At 38.4% G+C, this 24,109-nt stretch overlaps 1 protein-coding gene across 1 annotated transcript; it reads right to left on the reverse strand.

Moving 5' to 3' along the window:
• Positions 1-153: 153 nt before the first annotated feature.
• PUM3 (pumilio RNA binding family member 3) lies at positions 154-23,176 on the reverse strand. Its single transcript, XM_071581278.1, has 18 exons — positions 23,127-23,176; positions 22,442-22,557; positions 20,500-20,682; positions 18,574-18,709; positions 17,776-17,851; positions 16,906-16,999; positions 16,652-16,718; positions 16,198-16,372; positions 14,509-14,612; positions 14,224-14,302; positions 12,750-12,848; positions 11,632-11,685; positions 10,002-10,082; positions 8,972-9,114; positions 7,976-8,198; positions 6,827-6,914; positions 4,916-5,006; positions 154-398 (listed from the first exon to the last, which is right to left on the reverse strand). The coding sequence occupies exons 2-18, from the start codon at positions 22,545-22,547 to the stop codon at positions 269-271; spliced, it is 1,929 nt and encodes a 642-aa protein (XP_071437379.1). The 5' UTR covers positions 22,548-22,557; positions 23,127-23,176; the 3' UTR covers positions 154-268.
• Positions 23,177-24,109: the final 933 nt, after the last annotated feature.

Below are 24,109 nucleotides of genomic sequence, written 5' to 3' on the forward strand. Positions count from 1 at the left end.
ACACGACTCAAAATATTTTTGACCAAGTTATCAGAAAAGATTTAACTTCTTGATTACGTGTTTCCACTAGCTCTTAAATCTTCTTGAGATTTCAATCTCTGAGAACAATCCTTTACTATGCACAACAGAATGAGTACAATGACAAGTTGTTTTAGAAATTATTTATTATACAAATGCATACACTGCTTCTTACAAAACCACAGTGCAAAATCTTACCAAATCTCACTTGATTGCATTGATGTAAATAATCATTTTAGCTTCATTTACATTAGGAAGTCAGTTTCTCCAGTAATGCTTCTACTCCTTTTACATTTTTATTCTGTTTCAGCTTTGGGATGAGCTTTTTCAGTCCTTTTTTGACTGTATTTGCCACTTTTTCATCAGTGCTCCGGAGAAGGCTACAAGAAACGAAAATATGCAGAATGTCAAAGGTCAGCATGTAGGTCATAGGAAAAGAAGCTGTCCGTGTAAGGAAACAGTACCTATTTAGGAAGAATATAGTTCAGGCCACATTCTGTTACTTCCTATTATAAAAAGACATAAACCCAGAAAATTCTAGAAGATATGAAACACCAAGTGAGAACATAAACAACAAATGATGAATCAGTCTGCAGGGAACTAACGATCCCTATGCAAAGAATGTTCAAATGCTGTGTCAGATCAGGTTGCTCAGGGCTTCACCCACTCTTGGCTTGAAACCTTCCAGGCTGGAGACAGCCTAAACTCCCTGGCCCCCAGCCCCACTGCTGGACCATGCCCTGAGGGAAAACACTTCTTCTTATCTTCAGCTTGAGTCTCTTTTGTTTCAGCTTGTGCCAGTGACTCTTGCCTTCTATTCACAAATGCACTGTTGTGAAGGGACCAGCTCTCCTCCATCCTTCCCCACTGGTGCCAGGGCTGCTGCTGGGTGTCCACAAGCTGCCCCTTCTCCCAGAAGAAATAGTCTTGGCCTCACAGCCTTTCCTTCCAGGCCAAGAGATCCACCCCATGACTAGGCTTGTCACCCTTCATTAAACTCCTCCAGTTGTTGATACCTTTCTTATAACCGAAGTGCTAAAACCACATGCAGTGATGCACAACTAATACATATCAAGTACCTTCACTATTCTACTTCCATGCTGCATTTAGTGCAGGACTACAGAGCCTTATCAGTCCTGTTCTTTTTTAAGATACTCCTTTAGGAAAACAAACCAGATTTTCCAGATACCTCTCTTCCTCAGAAACAAGGAAATTTATCATAAGCTGTAAAATACTACAAGAAAAAGCTTTTGCATTATCCTGACCTTGGTAGTGACTGTCCTCCTCCCCTGCTTCAGTTAACAGTGACAAGCTCTTGCATTGTAATACAAAATCAATAGAGCTAATGGCACACCTAATTTGCTATTTCAAAATGATGAGTGAACGCTGTCTAAAATAAAGTGTCTTCTCCAGCCAATGTGTGCAAACCATGTGTGCAAATCAGAATTACAAGTCTGACATGCAAATAAGACTGGAAACAAACTCTAACACCCATATGCTGGTATGTAGCAGGCTGCAGGATATTACAAGACCTCACAATCCCTAGGATTCTTACAACTGGCTCCCAAATTTGCAGCTACCTAAAAGCTTGTTTCTTGGCCACTTTTTAAACAAAGATTAGACATGTCAAACTGAACAAAGTAAGACATAAAGGAATTAACATAGCTTAAGATGAGATTTAAATTTTGTCTCCTTTAGCACTCCGAATCCTGTGCCAGATGGCAACACTACAGGCACTAAAGCATGGGGTCTCCATCTGACAACACCACTACTTTCAGCTACTTAATTCCTAGATTTTATGACTAGACTAACAACTTTCAGCAGCAAATTCTGTTACACTTTTAGGTACAACAGGACTATTTAATCAAGATGCCTTCTTTAAAACTGAACTCAGCACAGGTGAGAGCAATACTTTCTCATCTTTTCTGTGAGTCATGTACCCCTGGTAACAGCAAGAAAGTCAACAGCATTGACAAAGGATGTGCTGGTAACTAACACAGAGAGGTACACATGGTTTACTCACCACCAGGGATAATGAGCACACAAAGTAGCAAGACACTCTGGACTTCATTTTATGTACTTCTAAAAATGAACTTCATCTGCTGACAGCTATTCATGTGCAGCTGCTTTCAAATTCTGAATATCCACAGGTATTTCAAAACATCATTCTTAATACAGAACATCTGCATGTCTGATAAGACCAAAACTGTGAATATAGTGGCGGGGTTTAAAATTATTTTTCTCAAGGTTCTTATAAGATCTAGAAAGCTGGCACCTATGTATTTTGTGGATATAAAATATAACTTCTACAGGTTACAGGAATAATACATGGAGGTCAGTAAGACATGTGGTAAAGTATGTTCTTGTCCGTTTTCTACTCTGATGCAACACAGTGTTTACAAATCAAAAAGTACACAGAAGAGGCCAGATATAGTAAAGTAAGTAAGACTTGCATCCATGACATTTAAGTATTTACAACACTAGGATGGAGTGTAAGCTTGCAGGGGGTCCTCTTGTTACCTTAGGACTCCACAAGCTAGTACGAGGTCAGAGCCAGGCCCCAGATTTTCTTTTAAAAATCGAATTAAACCTAGTAGGGCAAGGAAAGGAGAAGGTCCAGATTGTACCAGGTAACTAAGAAGTCAAGCACATGCAATGACTGCTTGTAACTGACAAATAATGACTAGAGAGCCAAAAATCTTCAAATGGACTGAGTGAGTTTCAGATTTGCATGTGTGTGACAGATGGCTTCTGAAAGCCAGCAACAAAACATAAGTCAATCATGGCTTCAGAGAGAACTGGCATAGTCTGAAAATTACATTTTTCTGAAGGATCTGAGGTCCTTCATGACAAAAGTAGTATCTGAGTTTGTTAAATGAGGTTTTTAAAAACTAATGTTAAAAAAACCCTGCAGTAACTATCTACACCAGACTAAAATCAATTTATTATGAATTTATTATTGCTGTACAATTTAGGTAATTTCTTGACTTTGGTTAAACAAAAATGCCATTAATTACTACAAGTTTGTGAGGTAAGTAGGTGTCATGAAGTGGAACAAAAGGAGCTGGTTATGTGGTCTCAGCTGCCCAACAAAAGGACATCATGCCTAAAAAGTCATCTAGAGAAGTTCAGTCTACAAGATATTAAGAGTTAAGTGAAATAAAAAACATAAGAAAAAAATTTCAACAAACAAAAACTCTACAATATATTTTTTTCTCTTTCCTATAAGTTTAAGTACTGGTAAAAATACTGCCAGGCTGGGAGATAAGCTGCCCTGCTTGGTAAAAAAGGACACTTGTCTAAGTCCCATCTTGTAGTGACATGAGTAATAGCATAGAAGAAGGACTGCCATTCCTCACAGACTTTTCTATAAAATACACCACTGCTGTGCTGGTTTTTCTAATAAGCAATTAATATTTTTCTGTTTAATTTTTAAGTTTTCAAAGCCTATTCAAAAACTATTGTCACAGCAATCACCACATAGTTATTAAAGTGCTAAATATGAAAAAAACCTATTTATTTACTTTTACTTGGAAAATATAAACAGCTTAGTACACAGACCAGCAACACCACATTACATAAATCTGTAATCTGTTCAAATGAAAAAAGTCCAAGCATTAATACAGTACCAGTGAAAAAGCCTTTCTAACAAAACTCCACCAAACACCTGTGTGCAGAATCAGGAACTTAAAGGCATTAGATCAATTAGTGCATAGAAAAAGGCCTGTTACGAGAGGCAAAGAAAGAGCATTATCATTTTGGCAGCTGAATAATCTTAACAGGCAGCTAAATGACATTAAGATGTTGTGTAAGTGGCTTTGTGTATCTGTGTACCTGTAACTACTCTTCTACTAACAATTCTTCTCACTAGTGATGCAAATAATAATGACTAAACAAAGTTAGAATTAACAACAGAAGTAAAAATGCCTTTTGATTCACATCTTGCAAAAGAGCAAGAACATCAAAGTAACCCTACTCTAAACTCATAAAGAGCAGTGAGGAGTCTAAAGTAACTTTAGGAGAGAGAAAAATGGAGCAGAAAAAAAGAGCAGAGGATTTTTTTTCAAAATGATGTTGTCTGTTTGAATTTTTTGCTGATTTTGGTTCAGTGAAAGTCTTTACAAGTGGCCAAAAGTGCAAGAGAAGTTCTGGAACACAGACCACACACTCCAGGTTAAAGGCAAAACCTTGTGTTTCGACGACCTGATACTGACAGGAAGATACAAAGTGAAGGCAGTGGTGATTAACACAGCTGTTCATGTTCAGTGAAACAAAATGGTAATATTAGTCTGATTCCTGTGGAGTATTTTCATCTCACTGCTTGTGTGGTGAGCTGCACCAAAGTCATGAGCCAGTTAGCTCATCATAAGCCTTTGAATAGTCTTTTCTTAGGTATGGTCTCTCCTAAACACTTCTTTATTTTTGTGTCAGAAAATTTTAGGCTTTGTAGTTCAGGCAACAACACAAAGCAATAACTTACCAAAACAAACAAAAAAAATCACAACAATTTCCAGATTCTTCTGTCCTGCCACCAGTTCCACATATTTGAGAGAAAATTATTTTAATTTAGCTATTTGTGGACTGTTCTTTGAGAATTTTGTGCTTGTAAAGCAAGACACAGTAGGCACAACTTAAAAAATAAATTTGATTTTTAGTTTTCAGATTTTTAGACTATTACTAGTCTAGTAGTATGTCCGAGTACTACAAAAGACCAAGCTCAAGTAAACTCTGGCTTGAATTTCTCCATTTCCCTGTTCCATCGGAGACTAGTCAGTTGCACAAAATAACAGTACATATTGAATGCCATTTTGTTGGTAGAAATTTCAACTGATGTTCTCTTAGCTGTTCAAGAAATTAACACTGTAATCTAATCAGAGTGGCCATGTGTCTTACATACCAACACAGAATAATGGCACCTCGATTTACTTCTGCCCAGGTCTTCAGATTCTCCATACCAACCCGTTCCACCAGTGTTCTTCCAAAGCAAACTAAAATTTCAGAAAGAGGTAGGGAGAAGAAAAAAAATAAGACAGTATCTTTATACAAAGAAGCCTGATTAAGTTCTTTCTATTTGTGATTTAATCAAAGTTTTTAGTCACCAAGTATTGACAAAGTTCTGTTCCCTCAAAATACTTGACTGTTCAATGAAATGCACGCCTTTAGAGATGTTAAGACTAATTCCAAGTACTGCTTCAAATTTGTTAGACAACAGCAGCACTGTGTGACAGTTTACTAATATACAGCATGCAAACTTGTTGTTTAATTTTTAAAAGGGTGTGAAAGGCTACTAATATCTTTAATGAAAGCATCCAGTCCAAAGAAAGAGCTTGACAAGAATCACAGAATCCTTTTGGTTGAAAAGAGCATTATATGCAACCTACTAAATACATACACACCTCTGTTAAAAGGTGTGTGACTCTACCCCTGAAGGAAAAGAATTTGCACAGAACTTACTTAAAATTTCAGAGCTAATCCTTTATTGATTAAACCACCCCCACCCCTTCAGAAACTTTGTTTCTTTCAGCTATACTGATGCTCTAGGGCTCTGTTTCTTCACTGGCTTTGAAATCCTGTGTTGACTCACAGACTTACTACAATAATGACACATGCAAAACAAAGAACTTAGGCTGACCTCAAGTTCTCAGATAAATCTGAAGAACCAAACTTCATAAAAACTGTTCTTACAATTTGCATGCTGAGAAAATTTATAAGGGCAAAAAGTCCCAACAAACTTCAACCACCAAACAAACACCAAAGCTACTTTTCATGTCACTTTAGATCTGAATTCCACTTGAAGATAGATCAGTTTTTATACAACTTGCTCCCCATGTAATAACAACTGCAATTCAATAAAATCAGAGCAACGATTCTGAATGGCACTTTTTGGAGGAAACCAAAGGGAACACAATGTGCTTAAACTGGGAACTGTACAATGCTATCAGAAAGAAATCCAGATTACGATCATCATCTCAGTTAGTCTCTGAAAGAGTCATAAAACTTCGCCTTTGCACATTTTTAACCATCTACCTGAGAAACAGAAAAACAGCCTCTTTTCAGAAACATTTAATAAAGTGTAACTAACATTTTCAAAAGGAAATGGTGGCTTCTTGAATGTAGCAAGAAAAATTCTTTATTTCTTTTCAACAAGGTCTGATAATTGTACACAGAAAAAACCTCCACTATATAGAAAGAAATTCCCTCAGATTATACTTTGCCACTCACTCCCTTTTTTCTTTGAGGTTTTTGTATGAGAAAAAGAAATTAGTATTAGGATAGGGTGATTCACACAACAAGATTTTAGTTATGTAATAAAACAAAAGCTAAATTAAGATGGGAAAGTCTGTGCCAAATATCTGCTTTATGGGACATAAACTAGTAACATTGTCCTACTTTTGTGCATGAATTATTGTAATAATAGTTACAAAGCATTGACCCAGCAGCACTAATGAACACAGTAAAGATGACAGTTTGGCTCATGAGCACTAATGAAAGGGGGATTCCTGTCAGAAAGACTTTACTGTTTCTATTATTATACTTTAAACTTCTATGCAATTCAGCAGAGCTATCAACACATTTTAAGAATAGAAATGAACTGCATCCCAAACACTACTTGTGTTACAGAAAGAGCAACATATCCTTAGCATTGTTTGTATAGCAGCTCATAACAGCAAAAATATGGAAGTAATAATGTCAAATTTTGCCTATATTTCTATACTAAAAAAATACAAATGCAAAAATCTTATTTTAGGCCAGATAACTAATTATTCTAAAGTCAATTTGACCAAATGAAGATGAATTTCCCACATACCTTCTTTGCCACTCTCTCTCATTTTTTCATCTTGCTCTATTAACCATTTCAACACTAGATGTCCTGCTGGATGTTCTGCAATGTGAAGCTTTAAGGGGAATAGAAAAACCAAAACAAAACCCAATTATTTATTAATGATGTTTCAAAATGCAGTTACATGTCTGGCCATAAATATTTCTGCTTGATTTATTCATTCTGCCATCAGACACCACATCACACTGATTCATTCAGTCATCACGTACACAAATATCAACAAGTTTGATGCAAGTTTCTGAGTACTTATTCAAATTGACCAGTTTAATTTTTACCATCTTCCCTGTAACATCTAACTTTTAGTAATATAAACAATATCAACCAACATTTTACCCACTCCTCCAAGGACTTCATTCTTACTGAGCAGAATCTCTTGGTCTCCCTGCCTCTGCAAGAACTTCCAGACTTTCCACATTTTCACACACTTGGTAATTCACTACAACATGGTTCACAGAAGGTCACAGAAAACATGAGCAGTTCATGTAAAATTCTGCAAAATGTGTATCTTAGAGAAGGGGAAAGACAGAGCAAATCCAGTACAACTATGGAAATCTGGAGGGCATTTATCTTAAATATAGAGCACACTCATTTGTTTGTTTTCTAGTCTACAGAAATATATCTGACTGAGCTTAACTAAACAAAACAGGAGGGGCACACTGCAGAGGAGATCATACTGTAAAGACAAACAACTGTTATCTAAGATTTTTCCTTACATGGATATATGCATACCTGAAAGCTAAGAGATCCTGTCATTCTAAGTGTGAACAGTCAAATGACCTATAAAACTTTGCTAAGTGCTTGATTGCATAGTGGTAACATTAAAAGAGAGCCTGTGTAACAAGCTTGTCAGCCACCTTTCCACAAGGAGTTTAAAGCAGTCCCGAGGATTCAAGATCATGAAGTGTCCTGCTCTACGACTTCTGTGAAAAACTGGTTCAAGCCACTATCACTCCATATGCAAATAATAAATATGCATCAACATGTCAGGAAACAGATCATGTCCACTGTATTAGTGCTATTAGAGCAAATATGCTGATGTCTTACATAAAGGAAAAAGGGGACTTCATTTTAGTAATATATCTGCAAGATCTCAGCACCATGTCCTCTGTACAATACCTGTCCGTCACGGCCACCTGGAACCAGCTCTTCTGCTGCTAAATTGGCAATTGCATCTAGTGCAGGCTGGATGTCACCAAGAGCTGTTCTTAAGATGTCAGCAACCAAGACAAAAGTAGCTTTGTCTATCACTACTTCTTGGGTGTGTTCCTGCAAATACTCTAGCAAAGGAGAGGAAATGGCTTCCAGGAGTTCGCGGCGACGGAGTTCAGTATTCTTCTTACTGATGAAAAAGACAGCACATTACTGCAGAAGACTTGCTCTGTACACACATCAAGCAACAAGAAATTCAGAACATACATGCTATTTGAGACAGATATAAAGTACTGGAAGATTAAAATTATTGTTCCCTCTGTTTCACATACAATTAAACTCACGGTGTACACACAATTTAAGAAGATATGGAGTGCAAAAGTCTTTAAAGCTGACTGCCTTTAAACAACATATGAGTTTTTTGTTAATAATAATTCAGCCTGCTTATTTTCTTTTCATGTTGTTATCTCAGCAACTGAGATGTATTTCTTCCACAGATCATCTGAAATTACTCCTTCTTCAAAGGCAGATAAGCATCAATGTCAATACCAGAGACTGAAATCAAATTAGCAATTTTAATTTTTATTTCTAGATTTTGAGGTATTATTTTGTCCAACTCACAGTACCTGAAGTGTATATTAAGAATTTTTTCGTACATCAAATTGGATACATGAATTTTCACTCAGAATACATCACAATATTTGCCCTTTACACAAGGGATAAACTACTGATCATCAATACCATCCTGGTTAACAACCATCATATGTGAAATTTAAACAAAAAGAGAAAAAAGAAAAAAATTAAGGACAGATTAATGTATCTAATAACACTTACTAGTAAAGTTTTTATATATTTATTTTACTTAGATTTATTATGAAGAAAAGTTGAAATTAAATCATGACAAAATTGTGTGAACTCTTCTGGACTCTAAGGAAAACAACTTAATCTTTGCATTTGAGTTACCTATAGGCATTTCCATCTCCCTGTTGCAGAAGTGTGATGATTTCTGGAACAAAATGCGCAGGATCCCTAGGACTTAGCAAGTACAACAAAACCTTCTTTCCATATTTGTTGTTTATTATACTGGGCAAAGAAGCATTTATTTCCTGTAAGAGTAAACAAACAAAAACAAAACACGAATGAAATACTGTTCTTGGTCACTTCCAGTATCACAACTGTGAGAAGCTATACCAGGAGAAACTCTAAACGACAGACAAGCTCTCTCTCTTTGGTAATGTCTCCCCAGCTACCCTTTTTTGGAGTCCTCATGAAAGAGAAGGATTTCATGCTAATATCTGTCTGAATCCTCACACATGCCAAACTCACAATGTACAGTTCCAATCATATATGAAGGTTCACAGCACCCCACGTATTTTTTGGTCCTGGATTAAAACTCTGCGGAGCTGAGAGATGATGAGAAGAAAAACCTTCCTCAAACAAGTTAAGGAGCTTAAAACCTTCCCTCACTTACAAATTCCCAGATGTACTGCAAATCCACAAAAATTATGAGTTTTGTAATACTACCAAAAAACCCCCACAGAACACAAAAAACCCCTACAGAACAACAAAAAAACTCCTTTCCTTTTTCTCCCCTTCAAATTTTACTGGTTTGTTACCTTCCTAAAGCTGAATTTTATTATGGGCAGAATGAGAAACACTATAAGGCATTTTAGAAGTCTAACTACTCTTGAGATAATTTTAATGCTTAGCTTCTTCTAAAGAGTATGTTTCAGTGCTTGACTTTAAGGTGCTCCCACCTAATTATCTGCCTCTAGTTTTCCTTTGATACCTGATGAGCTGGTTTTGATCCTTTCTTTTTCCTGCTATGAAAAGCAAAAATTAATCATGATACCTAAAGATCATGAAACAGAAAAGATGGAAAGTATTTAAACAGTTTAAAATGCAGATGGATTCCTACTATCATCCTCCTACACACTGGCAAACACATTGACACTGTTTAATATACTATTTTGGGAAATATTCAATTACTTACTGATACAATTAACTGCTTCACAAGTTTTGTGTCATCAATGCAATCAAATGCTGCCAGTAAGACCAAATGAGAAAACTCACCCTGCAAAGAAGAGACATCAGACATGCAGTCAGGTTTTATGAATATACTAATTGACTTGAAATTGGTATTTTTGAGAACTTGTCTCAACCACAACATGTGAGCCGCAAGTTCTGACTACTGTCTTTGAATAATAGAAGCCCGAAATTTAGGTACTCTCTAAAACCAAGGCTTGTTAAGAGAAATATGTTGTGGAAACAGGAAGATCTGCCATTTTAGGTGTATATATTGTTTCATCACATCCAAGCTATTAACCTAATCCTATTGTATAATCATCATTTGAAGCCACAGGATTTTTCCTGCATAGACTTTATGGTGGACTTGCTTAAAACTGAAATAAGTCACATACTGTATTTTTTGAGATCATGTGTCTGCAATGACACATTCTCCACTGCACTGGTGGAGAGCAAGTCCCTAGCATACTCTAAAGAGCACAATCCAATTCACTTGTTTGTCAGTGAGACTCTACATCACAGTGAAGCCAGACCTTCAGTGCCCTAATGTTGTGTTAGCTGTTATTTACCCACTCTCTTGTATTTCTATATAATACATAATTTATAAAATGTAACAACTCATTTATTCTGGTATTAGGAAATCATGGAAAGAAACATTACCTAGACCCATGGCCCCCAGAGCGGGTTGCACAAGACAATCCACGGTGATGCAGAAAGAAAATATTTTTTGGTACCATTAATAAGTAAATAAAAATTCTTTAGTTGTCTTCATCTTATTCTTTCCAATTTCTATTTCTATGTATGTTTTATAATGTATACTGGTAGAGTAGTATATATACATAATTTATACATAAATATACATATATTGCACATGCACCCTCTCATGATGTGATCAAAAAAGTTTGGAGGTCACTGATTGAGACCACATCAACTATTAGCAAACAGAAAACCACAGCAACCGTGAAGGGAAGAAGTTCAAACAGCTCTTCTTCACAGTTGCAGTTTTGCCCAATTGTATGAAAATCTGGTTGTAACTGTTACGCTACTGGTGCTGCAGTCTGCAAACATACATGTTACTCAGAAAAAAGTAAAACACAGACTTCTTCCATTGCATGTCACTTTGGCACTAATTCATTTTGAAGCATCCCAACTTGAAAAAAATATTAAGCATAAGAAATATGCATGTTCACTCCAGATCCAACACTGCTTGATTTTTTATCTCTTCTTTATACATGCAGTTTTACTCTGAGACAAGGAGAATTACACAGTTAGCCGTACAAAGATACAATATAAAGTTGAGTTCAACAAAAGATAAAGCAGAAAGAAAACTAAGGACTAATAATGAACTCCTTTACTTCAAAGAAGCTTAGTACCACACATAGTGCCCACAATGAAGCTTCTTGATATAGCTCTAAATAATCTATACTCTAAATATTCCATAAAGTTCAATTATTTCATGTTATCTAATGCATCACCACTGTTTTAAGGTGAGTTTTATTAAGACCTCAGTTGTTTTCAGTTCCAAAGAACACCCAAATGACCATTTATCAAATCACTTCTGTTTCAGAGACCATGAAAGAAAGTTAATGAACACTCACCGTTGATATTTTTTCAACATATGTCTTCATAGTTTTCACAATCACTTTTCTGTCCTATACCAAAGGAAAGAGGAAACCTAAATGAGCCTAGAGAATCAGTGATTCTGAGTAACTAAACTGTTATTTACACCTTTCAAAAAGATAACCTTCAATTTGTTTACTAAAGCAGACTCACATTCATACTATTAGTCTACATCTAGAACCAGTGTGAAAAGTTAAACTTGAATTCTGACTGAATCAAAGAGAACTGCTGTGGTATGTTTACAAGTCCAGTCCACCAACGGCACATGCAAAAAAAACCTTGGAAAAAACATCAACAAACAAGCAAAAAACCCCAAACCACCACATATGTTCACATATATTTTTATTACTTAAAGAATAAATTTCATCTCTTCATTTGGAGAGAATCTCATTCGACAGGACCTGAAATTCTAGCTTGTTGCAAAACTCTATTATTACCAAGAATTTTGTGTCAGAAAGTTCCCTCAGTGCCAGTGCTTTTGGCTCTTGCAATCACTGTTCATTCTTTCTTAGACCTATTACTACTACCCCTAGATCCTAGGAACTTCTTATTTTTTTCTGTATTCTTTAACAGGCAGACAACTTTGGTAAATCATCTTTTTTATTTTTTAATATAGAGAAAACATAGGAGGCATTACAGTATTTCCAAATGGTGATGACATACATTACACTTGAAATATTTCAGGATACTGTATCAGCACATGAAACTAAAACACAGTTCCTGTAACATTTTATGTGTCTTGGTATTCCAAAGCCAAACATGTTTTCACATTATGACTTTATTTACTGTCCTCTCTCTCCTGCCAATTTCACTCGTATTAAGAAATCTCTGGGATAAATGAAAGGACAATAATCTTAAAATGCTTTATGTTCACCTCTAAAATCTCTGCCAAAAATAAAAGGATATGTTTGCACTATAGAAGTTCTGCTAAAAGTATTTGATCCACAAAAAAATTACTGCTTATGTTTGTCAATAGGTAAACAGGGGTCAGTTTTTAACTCTGCTCTCAAGTTCTTAATGGCATGAAAATGTGCACCAACAGAAGGAGCCATGTGGGCAATCACAGAGGACTGAGTGGAGGGAAACCAAACATTACCTTCGGGGTGCCATGCCATAAACAGTGCATTGCCACTCGCGCTCCATCATGAGTGTGAGCCAGGTAAATGACAGCCTCTCTGATAGCTTCTATCATTTCCTGGAGAAGAAAAGGTGATAAGGCAAAGATGTGAAAGAAAATGCTTCAGAAATGCCAAGGCAGGTGAGTGAGGGTCTAAAAGGACCACAACACTACGGAGAACATCACTGTATCTACAGAAATACTGTAATTGCCTTGACTTATGAAAAACCACCTTAAAAAGAGTCTGAAAGACTGTAAATAATAAAAGCTTTCTCTCTTTAAAACTACATTGTTCATCATAATCATCCCATTGAATCCCAACTGTATTGAAGCTTGTCAGCAGTCCTGTTACAGAAAATTCAAGTCAGGGTGCTCAGAACAGAAACAGAAATTAGAGACAAAGACAAGCACAAGCTTAGGGAGAAATCTTTGAACATGATGCAATTTATTTATACATACAGACAGAAAGTAAGAAGAACTAAAATGTCATTTAAGAACAAGGTTAGATTATAAATCAGGTGTGACAAGATTCAGCCAAAAGTTAGTCTTCATACCAAAGGAATGAGGTTCTGAAGCCATCTGACAAATAACACTGTAAGCCAAGGGAAAAAACCAAACTCAATCAAACAAACCTCCCTTTGTTGCTAGATACTACTTTTATTACTATCAAATAGATTTCTTTGACATGAAGCTCCCACCTACCACTATTTCTGCTTCTTGCTCTCCAGACAAAGGCGCCAAGCATTTCACAATTATGTATAAACTACTCAGTATGACACGATTGGTGTCACTAGGTGTACGTATATGCATGAAGAGATCTGCAGAAGGGGGTTTCCAAACCCCAAAGAGGATGTCCCTATACCAGCACATCTGCACAAAAGGCCAAGCGAGAAGGAGATACGCCCTTACTCCCCTGACTCACTTAAGACTGAATCCAGAAGCATTCTGAGACAATGCATTACAAGAAACTATGCACAGGAATGTTTAATTAGACAAGACCTGGACTCAGAATAGGCCACAAATAGGCCACTTAGGTACCCTCAGCTTTGGGTTTATTAACAGTAACAAGGCAGAATTCCGGAGACTGGATTGGAAGAATTAGGTGAATGACAGTAAATTTCAAAGGCTCTGCCTGACTTCAAGTGAGATGATTCTCACTGCAGAACCAGGACAAGGGTGATGGACATGGCTGGTGAAATCAAGCAGGATACCAGGTTAAATGAATGTTCTTTCACATAGATGGATTTTAGTATCACAAGCAGTAGTGTGGAAGTTCAGTGTGACTGTAAACCTCTGTACAACACTACTCCCCAGTCACCTATCTAGAACCACCATAAGTATAAAACTCTATAAATGAAAGATTTTTGTCTAGTTAACTTACAATACTTTCACAAGAAGATAAAAAATACTCCACTGAAAAAAAGAAGACCAAAAGCAAAACAAACATACTTACAGATCTTTGTTTTGGAAGAGCGTGAATGAAAAAGTCCAAAAATACTTTATGTACCAGTGAGTGCTTTATCACCGCCTCTCTGTATTTGGATAGATGAAAATAAAAATAAACAAGTTGCCCACAAATAATCATTTCACCATGTGCTTGCAATACCTCATTTATATGTAAAAAGGTTAGGCAGAGTAGTGTGCAAAAAAAACTAGAGTAATTTTGGATTAGATGTTTAGCACTGAGAATATGTGAAAGATTCTACCAAAACTTACACATTATAAAACCTGTCCTTACTTTTGTGCCATGGGCGTAAGAATCTGCTTCATTTCATCCAAGATGGCCTCTCTCTTTTCAGGCTGAGCTTCTAACACTTTATCCAGTGTTGCAACAACTGGTGTCTGAAACGAATGTGCAATCAGAGGTTTCAATGTTCCCAGTAAGTATTCATGAAAAATATAATACATAAAACGAATTTTCTGCAAAACTAACAATTTTTACAGTTTTAAAAATAGAAAGCTACCTTTCTTGAGTATGTCAGCAGCTGTAAACTTAGGTTTCTACAAATCAAATATTCATCAGCAGCAAACAAAACCTACTTTTATGGTCTGAGCTGCTTTTTGCCCATTATAACAGCTCTTCACAAGACGGTTGGATATAAGGTAAAACACACAAAATTGGCATTGTGTTAAGGTGCTCCTGACCTAAGCAGAAATCCCGCATCATAGTACACATACATCAGAGGGCAACACAACAAGTCAGTGAACTGAGAAGTTAAAGGTTAAGGAAATTCCAGTTCAAGAATACACCATATACTTTCCATACAGAAGTACATCCTGGTATCTCAACTATAGAATCATATTGGTAACTCTTGAAAAATCATCAGTTGTTGGAAGAACTAGGGAAGTCTGACGAGATAGAAAATTAGAAGAAATAATTTTAACTGTCTCTGCTACAGGGCTCTTTTTAAAGATTACACTGTAACTTTTATAAACCTGCACTGTGTTAAGTTTCAGGCTTGCAAGGCTACCTGAAGCACTCATGCCAAGAATGCCGGAATGACAGAAGGTAACACCTCACTTGATTTCATAGCCTCTTTTACTTCCCAGTACAAACTACAGAACACAGAGCAAACACACCTTTCTATTACAATGTTGCACAGCGCTTAATTAAACCTTGTAATAACCTCTAAAGTAAAACATAGGACTATGGTTCAGAAAAAAGCTGTTAATTTCTTACATTTTAACAAGAATCTCAGGTAAAAGTACACTGTGTTGTGCAACAGGGTGAAAAAAATCACTCTAATGTTCTTGTCACTGTCTAAGTTTCTACTTTGTAGCAAAATTCCTGACTCTAATGGAAACAGACTTTCCAAGTCAGCAAGAAGACAAAAACAGAATTCACAAGAAAAGAGGTTGTACTTTTAGGAAAGGTTCTCATTGTCTGGTGAGGATCTATGTCTAAGTGGTTTCAAGGGAGTTTGGACTACAGTCCTACAGTATTCAGGGAAAAGAAAACAAAGACAAAAATTAAGCCAAAGTGGCGTACTGTATATGGATATAGGCCCACTGTGCCCCCACTCAGTTCTCACGAGGCATTAAGGGAGTTCTGACACAAGAGTAATCTACAATGTTAATGGGGAGTGACACCCTAAATCTTAACTGAGCAAGTATGACTTCAGGCTTGACACTATGATACTATGACAACTGCAACTATATGATTATTAACAGTCTTTGATGAGCAGAGCAAGCTCGTCCATGAACATAATATATTTTACATAGTTCAAACAAAAAACCACAGCAATTTCATCTAGACTAGAAATGTGCAAGTAATAATTACATTTAAACGCACTAAACTGGACTACCTTTGGACAGCTGACAGAAAGAAATTTAATCCAAAGAAATAGTTGGTAAAATAGAGAAGGAACTGCTAACACAACACCTTAGGTGCTAAACCACCTTAAACTACAAAGTATTGAAACACCACCTTGTAAACCTGGAAAGTGTTCCCATACAGTTCTTCTGTCAGCATATTCCTCTGCTCCAGAATGGCTTTGTCATTATATGCATATTCCACTACAGCAGATGCTTCGGCATGACGGAGCAGTTTTTTCACATGGCCTTTAAAACTTTTTATTATTTCTGCAACTTGTGTTTTTGTCCTGTTTCACAGAGAAAGAAAAACAGGAAGAGTCAAAACTTTTAGAGATAAGCTTACCTATCACCAGTTTTATTTCTCGAAACACATTTAGGTAGTAAGCTTTAACACAGAAACCATGAAATATAAGCATCTGGATCAGCCTTATGGCACTCAGGAAAATAGGGCAAGAAAGCCACAAATATGGAAAAATTATAAGGAATTTTGAGGGAAAGAGACCAGTGGATAAATTCTACAGAATAAAGGATGCCAACACATATAAGCAAATTCAACTCATACTCACCCATACATAAGAAACTTCTTCACAATATTTCTGGAATATTTTGACTTGCTCAACTCTACTAGGCTATCTAGAAGAAGGGAGAAGAATTCAGATGTTTGTTTTTCACTGCATTACCTCCACAAAACAAGATGTCATTACTAGAAATGATGCATCAGTTCAGAAAATAAGTTTAAAATATTAAAGAGAAAACAATGTGGCTTGTTCAAATGCATCCTAACAATCCAGAAGCATATAGGTAAATGGGAAGAAACTACCTTTCAATTCTTCAAATGTCTCTTGCCTTTGCTTCTCATTTCCATACTGAATAAAGCACTGGATCACTCGAGTTGAATCATGAGCAAACGCCAGCTAAAGAACAGAGATATTTCATTACCCAGAGTCATTCAATAGCCATTATGCACTATATTTATTCTAATATATGTGTTCTCTGGTATTGTTTCATGTCATGTGTGGCATATAATGCCAGTTATAAAAGTAGATTAAGATTTAAGGTTTTTACCCCTTTACAAGAACTCTGTCAAACAAAATACAGATAATATTTGCAGTTGCTGACTACTAAGGACATGCACTAATGTTTTTCATACTAAAAAAACCCATTAAATGGTGTCTCATTTTTTTCACATTGCTTTGTAACTTCAGAGTAAGTTTGATGATACAGGTTGTCCACTTCAGCATGGAATACCAAGACTCACTTTAAAGTCCGCTGCAAATCTTACATATTTCAAGAATAAAGCAGAGAGAGTGTTTAGCATAGTTAAGCATCAGGACACTACCTTCCCTACAAACCTGCAAAGCAACAAGTGTAATTAATGAAAACTCCAACCAAGTTCCTGAACCTCAGTTAACATAAAATTTCACTGGACTAAAGCTGCTTGGCAAAACAGACAGCCTTATATTATAAACAGCCAGCTGACAAGTATCCCAGGACTACTGTCCTGAAACACAGGTGCCAAATGCAGTCTTTCAGCCCCGTGTTTACTCTTTTCCTCACAGTTTAAAAAAATTCCCTGTAGCTTTTGGAAGAACAGGTACTACAGTACTGTACTATAAAGAGTTCATTTAGGGTACACAATTCTTTGAAGAAGCTTTCATGAATTTGTGCACTATTCTGTTGTTTTTCCTACATTTTTAATTTTCCCATGAAGAAGCTTCTGTAGTTCATTCATCAGCTTTTCTCGCTTCTCCTTATCACATTTCTTCCTACAAGCAAAAAAAAAACAAGAAAAAAAATGTTTTAATATTTGAATTCTGATTCACTTATATCTATAAATTAAAAAGCAAGACAGTACAAAATAAAACTAGGTTAGCTTCTCCTAATTCAAATTTACATTGTCATTTATGTAGATAGATGTAATTAAGCTGTTCCAGTTCCTGGAGACCAGAACAGATAATCACACTTCAACCTTAATCTTTGAGTAACAGCATTATTTGAAACATAAACTCGAATTTGTAGTCAGAGCTGCTTACAGATACAAAGGGTCTGTAAGCATCTTACAGCCAAAATTTCAAAGCAAGGACACTCAGAGCAAGCAAAATTAACTCCTCTTACTGACATGGGGCCCCAGTTCCATAATTACGCCTGCAGACAGAGTAGAAAAACCTTCACAAAAAAACCTCAAGCAGTAATCCCACTGCAAGGTCAGGGTGAAGCAGTACAAGTTCTGTGCTTCAGGATCCAAAAAAAAAATAGGACAATTCCTTAAGCATTTACAAATTTTAGCCTAAAATACAAGTTCAATACAGACATTTGTAGTACCACAGGTCACCATATTGTGAACCACAAAATGCACATGATGTTATTGTTCACCCATGGAGTTTTGGTGTGGATATACAGCTAGACATAATTACAAGAGGAGAAAGAGAGTATTCAGGCAACTTATGACTAAAAGTTAACACACTGATAGAAAAAAAATCATTATTACCTTCTCACATTTTCCCATATTTGCTTTGATTTCACAATTATGTCATAGTTACTTTTATCATTAATTTGTCTCGTTTGCTTTAACTCCTTCCTTTTCTTTTTGAAGTCACTCCATTTTGGCTTCTTAGAATCTGACCCTTAAGACAAAAATAAATACATTTTCCACAGTCAATGAAAGAGGAGCAATGTAATTCTTCATCAGTATAAACTGTGGCAGACCTGTGACTTGAACTGCTAACAATTCAGGACCTCTGCCTGCAGTTACCCAGCTAGCTAACATGAAAACATAAAAATTGAGTAAGTATGCTAGGCTAGCAATAGCCACTTCTAGAACACTGGAAGAACAGAGTCAACAGTGAATCCTCCTCAGAGCTGTCAAAGAATGCATCACTAATCTCTTAATACCTTGCAAATTGACTAGCAGTTTATGACAGCCCCAAGTAGTTCTCACTTTTTAGTTCACCCTGTACTGCCCTCTTTAAAAAGCAGAGTCCTAACATAAAAATACGTATCTGAAAACTCAGGAAAAAAATTAAAGCCTTTTTACATGCTTGATCTTTTTATTCAGTCAAGTTCCTTAATTATGGGATTTTACTATACAACAGCTGTTCACCTGTGTACAACAAACTGAGGTACAGGAACACTATAAAAGTGCTACAAATTAATTATGGAAAAACTTCAAGAATTCGATTATACTTTTACTTATACCTTGACAAAGACCATTACCTTGTATTACAAGGCTCCACAGAAGAAAGTAATGTTAACTATTAGCTCTAAAGAAACATTAAGGACACAACTTCAAATTTTTAGACCTTAAGGCACCACTTACTGGTATTTAGCAGGATGCACTTAACTGCCTCTCCCATTCACAAAACCCATGCTCTCCTTCTGCAAAGTATAGTACTGATTTTTGATATCACTCTCCTAAGGCACCAGTGAGAAGCAAAACTTGCAAAGCTTTTGAGAGCAGTGCCACTTTGCAATACACAGCAGCTTTCAGCTACTCTTATAAACATTAAAGGCTTGCTGTGGGCTTCAGGGTTTTTCTAAAGCAGCTTAATAAGAACATTCTGTTGCTATTAAGACTTCCAGACACCCAGTGCATTTTCCATGCAAAGCTATTCTGCAAATGTGCAACAACAGCAACAACAAAATACTCAACATCATCTAATGCCCTTCAAACAAGTAACAGTTTTCTGCAGAACTTCAGATCCCCTCACATATGATTCCTCTTCTCATTTTACAATGCTGTTTAACTGTCCCAGTAGAGCTTTGTCACAGCAATGAGTGACAACGTGAGGATCTCATGCAGAAAAAACAAATTTTAAAAAGAAATTAATTTAAACAGTAATAAAACCAGACAATTAATTTAGTCTTTCAACATAAAAAAATAAAGCTGTAAAAGGTAAAAGCAGCTGATAACACCCAAGATGTATTTTTTAAGGAGGTGCCCAGATAGTTTGGACTAAGAAATAAAATAATGTAAAGGATGATCAACTTTGTCTCATGAATTTCTATTTCAAAGTTTATAGCAAGTACTTTTAGAACAGTTGATTACATTTCCAAAATGGTCTAGGAAAAGCTCTGTATTTTCCAAATGAGCCAAAATTGCCAGATCAAAGCCAATCACTTAGCACTGCCATTAAAATAAACAGCTTTAGGAGGGCGTGCCAATTATTTAAATTTCCTATTGTGTCTTTACTTTTGACTTCCAAGAAAATTTGTGACTGTTGATTCTCACACCTTCAGCCTCAAGCTTACTCAAATGAAGTAATTTTTTCCATTGCAAAGACTGAACACAAAGTAAGCCTGAAGTTATTCAGCCAATTTTGGAAGGTGATAACAAGACAGGGAGAAAGAGGAAGATGAACAATGTGTTTCATAAAACTTGTTTTTCACTGACATCCAGGCTTAAAAATCTGCTCACCTCCCTCTTCACCATCCTGGAGTTTCCTCTTCTTTGCAAACTTTTCTGGTTGCTGTTTATTCTTGAACTGTTTGACAGTAGCTCTTCCAGGTTTTAACTGTCCTTTAACAAATTTCTTGGAAATGGATTTAGGCTTTCCCTCCTCATCTCCTTTGTTAAAGAGCTTCTTTGGTGGACCTGAATCTATGAACCAATAAAACAGAGATTAACATGCTATCACAGATATAGTGTTGCTTCAAAATTAAAAAATTACTATATGATGAATTGAACTTCTTTGTAATGACAATTCTAAATATAACAGTAGTAGTTATATGCTTCTCAAAGCCAGTGTTTTCATAGCAGCCCCTTGGTGTGCCAATTTTCTCTAAGGAAGTTTGGCCCAGGCGTTATTTTCTGGGCAGCTGGCATAAAAAGGATTATTCTCCATCAGGAACGTCACTATCCCTGACATGAAAGTCACTGATCCCCAAATCATCTGTTCATGGTTTATAGTCAGACCTGTTCTGGCATCATCTGTTCTGAGCAGAATAGAGCAAACACTGCTGAAAGGCATCTTCCCAATCCTAAACCACAGCACTTCTACACATTTTAGCTTCAAATCTCAAACAATTATTTTTTAATGTGGGAAACCAAATCTAGAATCAAAATGTTATCAACTTCAAATTTTTGACTGAGAGCATTTTAGGTGAATCAAACAGAGACAAAGGGCTTTCAATGTAACCTACTAAAAGTATGTCAGATTTACTTCTTCCAAGTTAGTTGCTCATACACTCTGTATAGTTTTGAATACAAGACAGAGTCATAGAACAGCTGCAGTTGGAATGTACCTCTGGAAGTCATCAAGTCGAATCCTCCTGCTCATGCAGGGCCACCCAAAGCTGGTTGCCTAGGGCCATGTTTGGGTGGCATTGTGGGAGACTCCACCACCTCCCTGGACAACCTGTGCCAGTGCTCAGTCACCCTCAGAGTAAAGAAGTCTTTCCTGACATTCAGAGGGAACATCCTCTGTTTCAGTTTGTGCCCAGTGTTCTCTGGTCCTGTTACTGGACACCATTGGAAAGAGTCTGGTTCTGTTTCTGAACTCTCTCTCCAGGTATTTGTGCACATTCACAAGATCTCCCTCAGTCTTGTCTTCCCCAGACTGACCTGCCTCTGTCCTTCCTCCTAGGAGTCCTCTCATCATCTTTCCAGCCCTTCAATGGGCTCTCTCCAGAAGGGCTCTCTCCAGTATTCCATGTCTCTATTGCACTGAAGAGCCCAGAGCTGGACACCCCAGGGCAAGCCTCAGCAGGACAGCTGAGGAGAGGGCACGTTGCTGACTTGTGTCCCACTCTGATCACCAAGAACCCCAGGGCCTTTTCTGCAAAGCTGCTTTCCCCACCATGCACAGGTGCTCTGGGCTGTTCCCCTCAAACTGCAGGACTTGCCCTTTGCTCCTTGATAAGCTTCACCGGGCTTCTGTCAGCCCATTTCTCCACCTGCTGAGGACCCCCTGGAGAGCAGCACAACGCTCTGGTGCATCTGCCACTCCCTCCAGCTCTGTGTCATCAGTAAATCAGAAGATGGCACACTTTGCCCCATAATCCACATCATCCATGATGCTGCTGAACAGAACTAGAGTTCCTGCTCACTCCTGGGGTTCCCTGCTAACCAGTGACCTCCAACCAGAGCATCCCACCCTGGCAAATTTCAGTGCTCCTCACCAGCTGCTCATCCAGCCCTAATTCATCAGCACCTCTGTGAGGATCTTATAGGAGACACTGTCAAAGCTTTACTGAAAAACAGGTAGAACCCACCCAATTCTCTTTGTTCATTTGCCAAACTAGTCAGTTTCATGTACAAATTTACCAATGCAGGGGAAAAAGAACTCCAAGAATGCCACTATACAATCACGATCACTCGGCTAGCTAGGGCTTCTATCGGTGAGCCTCTGCCTTCTTACCATTATCCTTCTTAAACTTTCTCTTTCCGTGTGCCGGCCCTTTTCCACGAGGTGCCTTCCCATTCTTATTCTTCCCCACGAACTTCTTTTTACCCTTGTTTTCCATGGTGGCAACGCTGCAAACAGAGCACGAGACGGAATGACTTGCGAGGAAGGGACACCCCGTGCCTCTGGATCAACACTCCGGGCGGAGCCAAACCCTCCTGGGCGGCCGGTGCGGGGCCACAGGCCGGGCAGCCCCGCGGCTCAGCCGAGCAGGGACGCCCTTTGCGCTCTCTGGGGACGCCAGACCCACCTCCACACACAGAAACACACAGACTATTCTGAGTTGGAAGGGACCCGCAAGGATCATCGAGTCCAACTCTTCAGTCACCGGCCCGGTGGCAGCTCCCGGGAGGCGGCAGGAACTCCTCGGGCCCCGCAGAGCCCTCCGGCCCACCTCCCTGGCTTCCCTCGGCCCCGCAGACCTCCTGAGCCCCGCAGAGCCCCTCCCGGCTCCCCAGAGTCCCCCGGGCGCCGCAGACGCCCCAGCCTCGCAGAGCCCCCCTTGGGCCCCGCAGAGCCGCTCCCGGCCCCCCGACCCCGCAGAGCCCCCCTTGGGCCCCGCAGAGCCGCTCCCGGCCCCCCGACCCCGCAGAGCCCCCCTTGAGCCCCGCAGAGCCGCCCCCGGCCCCGCCGCTCTCACCGCACACGTGCGGCCGCGTCCGCGCCTGGCGGCTGCTGCGCGGGAGCCGCTCCCCATTGGCCGCCGCGCCGCTGCAGCGCGACAGTGGCGCGGGCCGGTGCCGTAGGGCGAGCGGACCGGCCCGCGGGCAGGCAGAGGGTGAGAGCACAGGCTGCGGAGGTCCCGTCTGTATTCCAGCGAAACTGCGTCCGCGTTCCTTCTCTTAGTATGCACTTGTCTCGTACGTGAGCGAAGGAAAACGTGTTCTACTGGGATTTCTTGTGGTGGTGGGTAATTGTAGAGGAGGTTGAGTTCTGTGCTGCTTCCTGAACTCCTCAGGCGTGTTTCACGCTCTGGGACCATCATCTTCACTGCCGCTTGTGTGACCGCCGGGTTAGTGCGCACCTCAGCGCAGAAAAACACCCGGGAAACTAAACACAAGTTTCTCCTTCCGTTTCCACCACTGTAGAAGTGCCGGACTAAAGTTTGCCTGGGATTTCTTCGCAAGTACTCACAGATGTTCATTGTAGACCAATTTCAAAGGAAAGGCAGTGACTTGAAGTGGGAACTGAACGCTGCCTTTTGTTCAGAGGCCATTAAATGTAAGATTCATTATCACAGGTTCTAGTGCTATTGAGCAATGCTTTGTTTACAGCTTGGAATCGTGATCCATTGGGTCTCTGACTGCAGACTGACCAGTTAGGTGAGGGACATCTAAAACCTCCTGTAAATAAGGCTAAAGTTCCAACAAAGTCAGGCTGAAGCCTCAGTCGGTGTTAAAAGGTCACAGGCTTGAGAAACAGCCAATCTGAGGAGGAGCAGCTGCTTTAAGGAGGACCTTTTTATAATTCTCACTCTTTCTTTGATTTTCTTAACTTTTGTTTCTTTTTCTTCTGTAAATATGTGTATCTGAGTATCACTAAAGTCTGTGTGGGTCAAACCTGACAGATGAAGCTCTACAGTTAATGTCAGTGTTTGATGTCCTGTGAGATGCTTCCAGCAAG

This window comes from Pithys albifrons, chromosome Z (genome assembly GCF_047495875.1).
Source record: "Pithys albifrons albifrons isolate INPA30051 chromosome Z, PitAlb_v1, whole genome shotgun sequence".
Taxonomy (NCBI): Eukaryota; Metazoa; Chordata; class Aves; order Passeriformes; family Thamnophilidae; genus Pithys; species Pithys albifrons.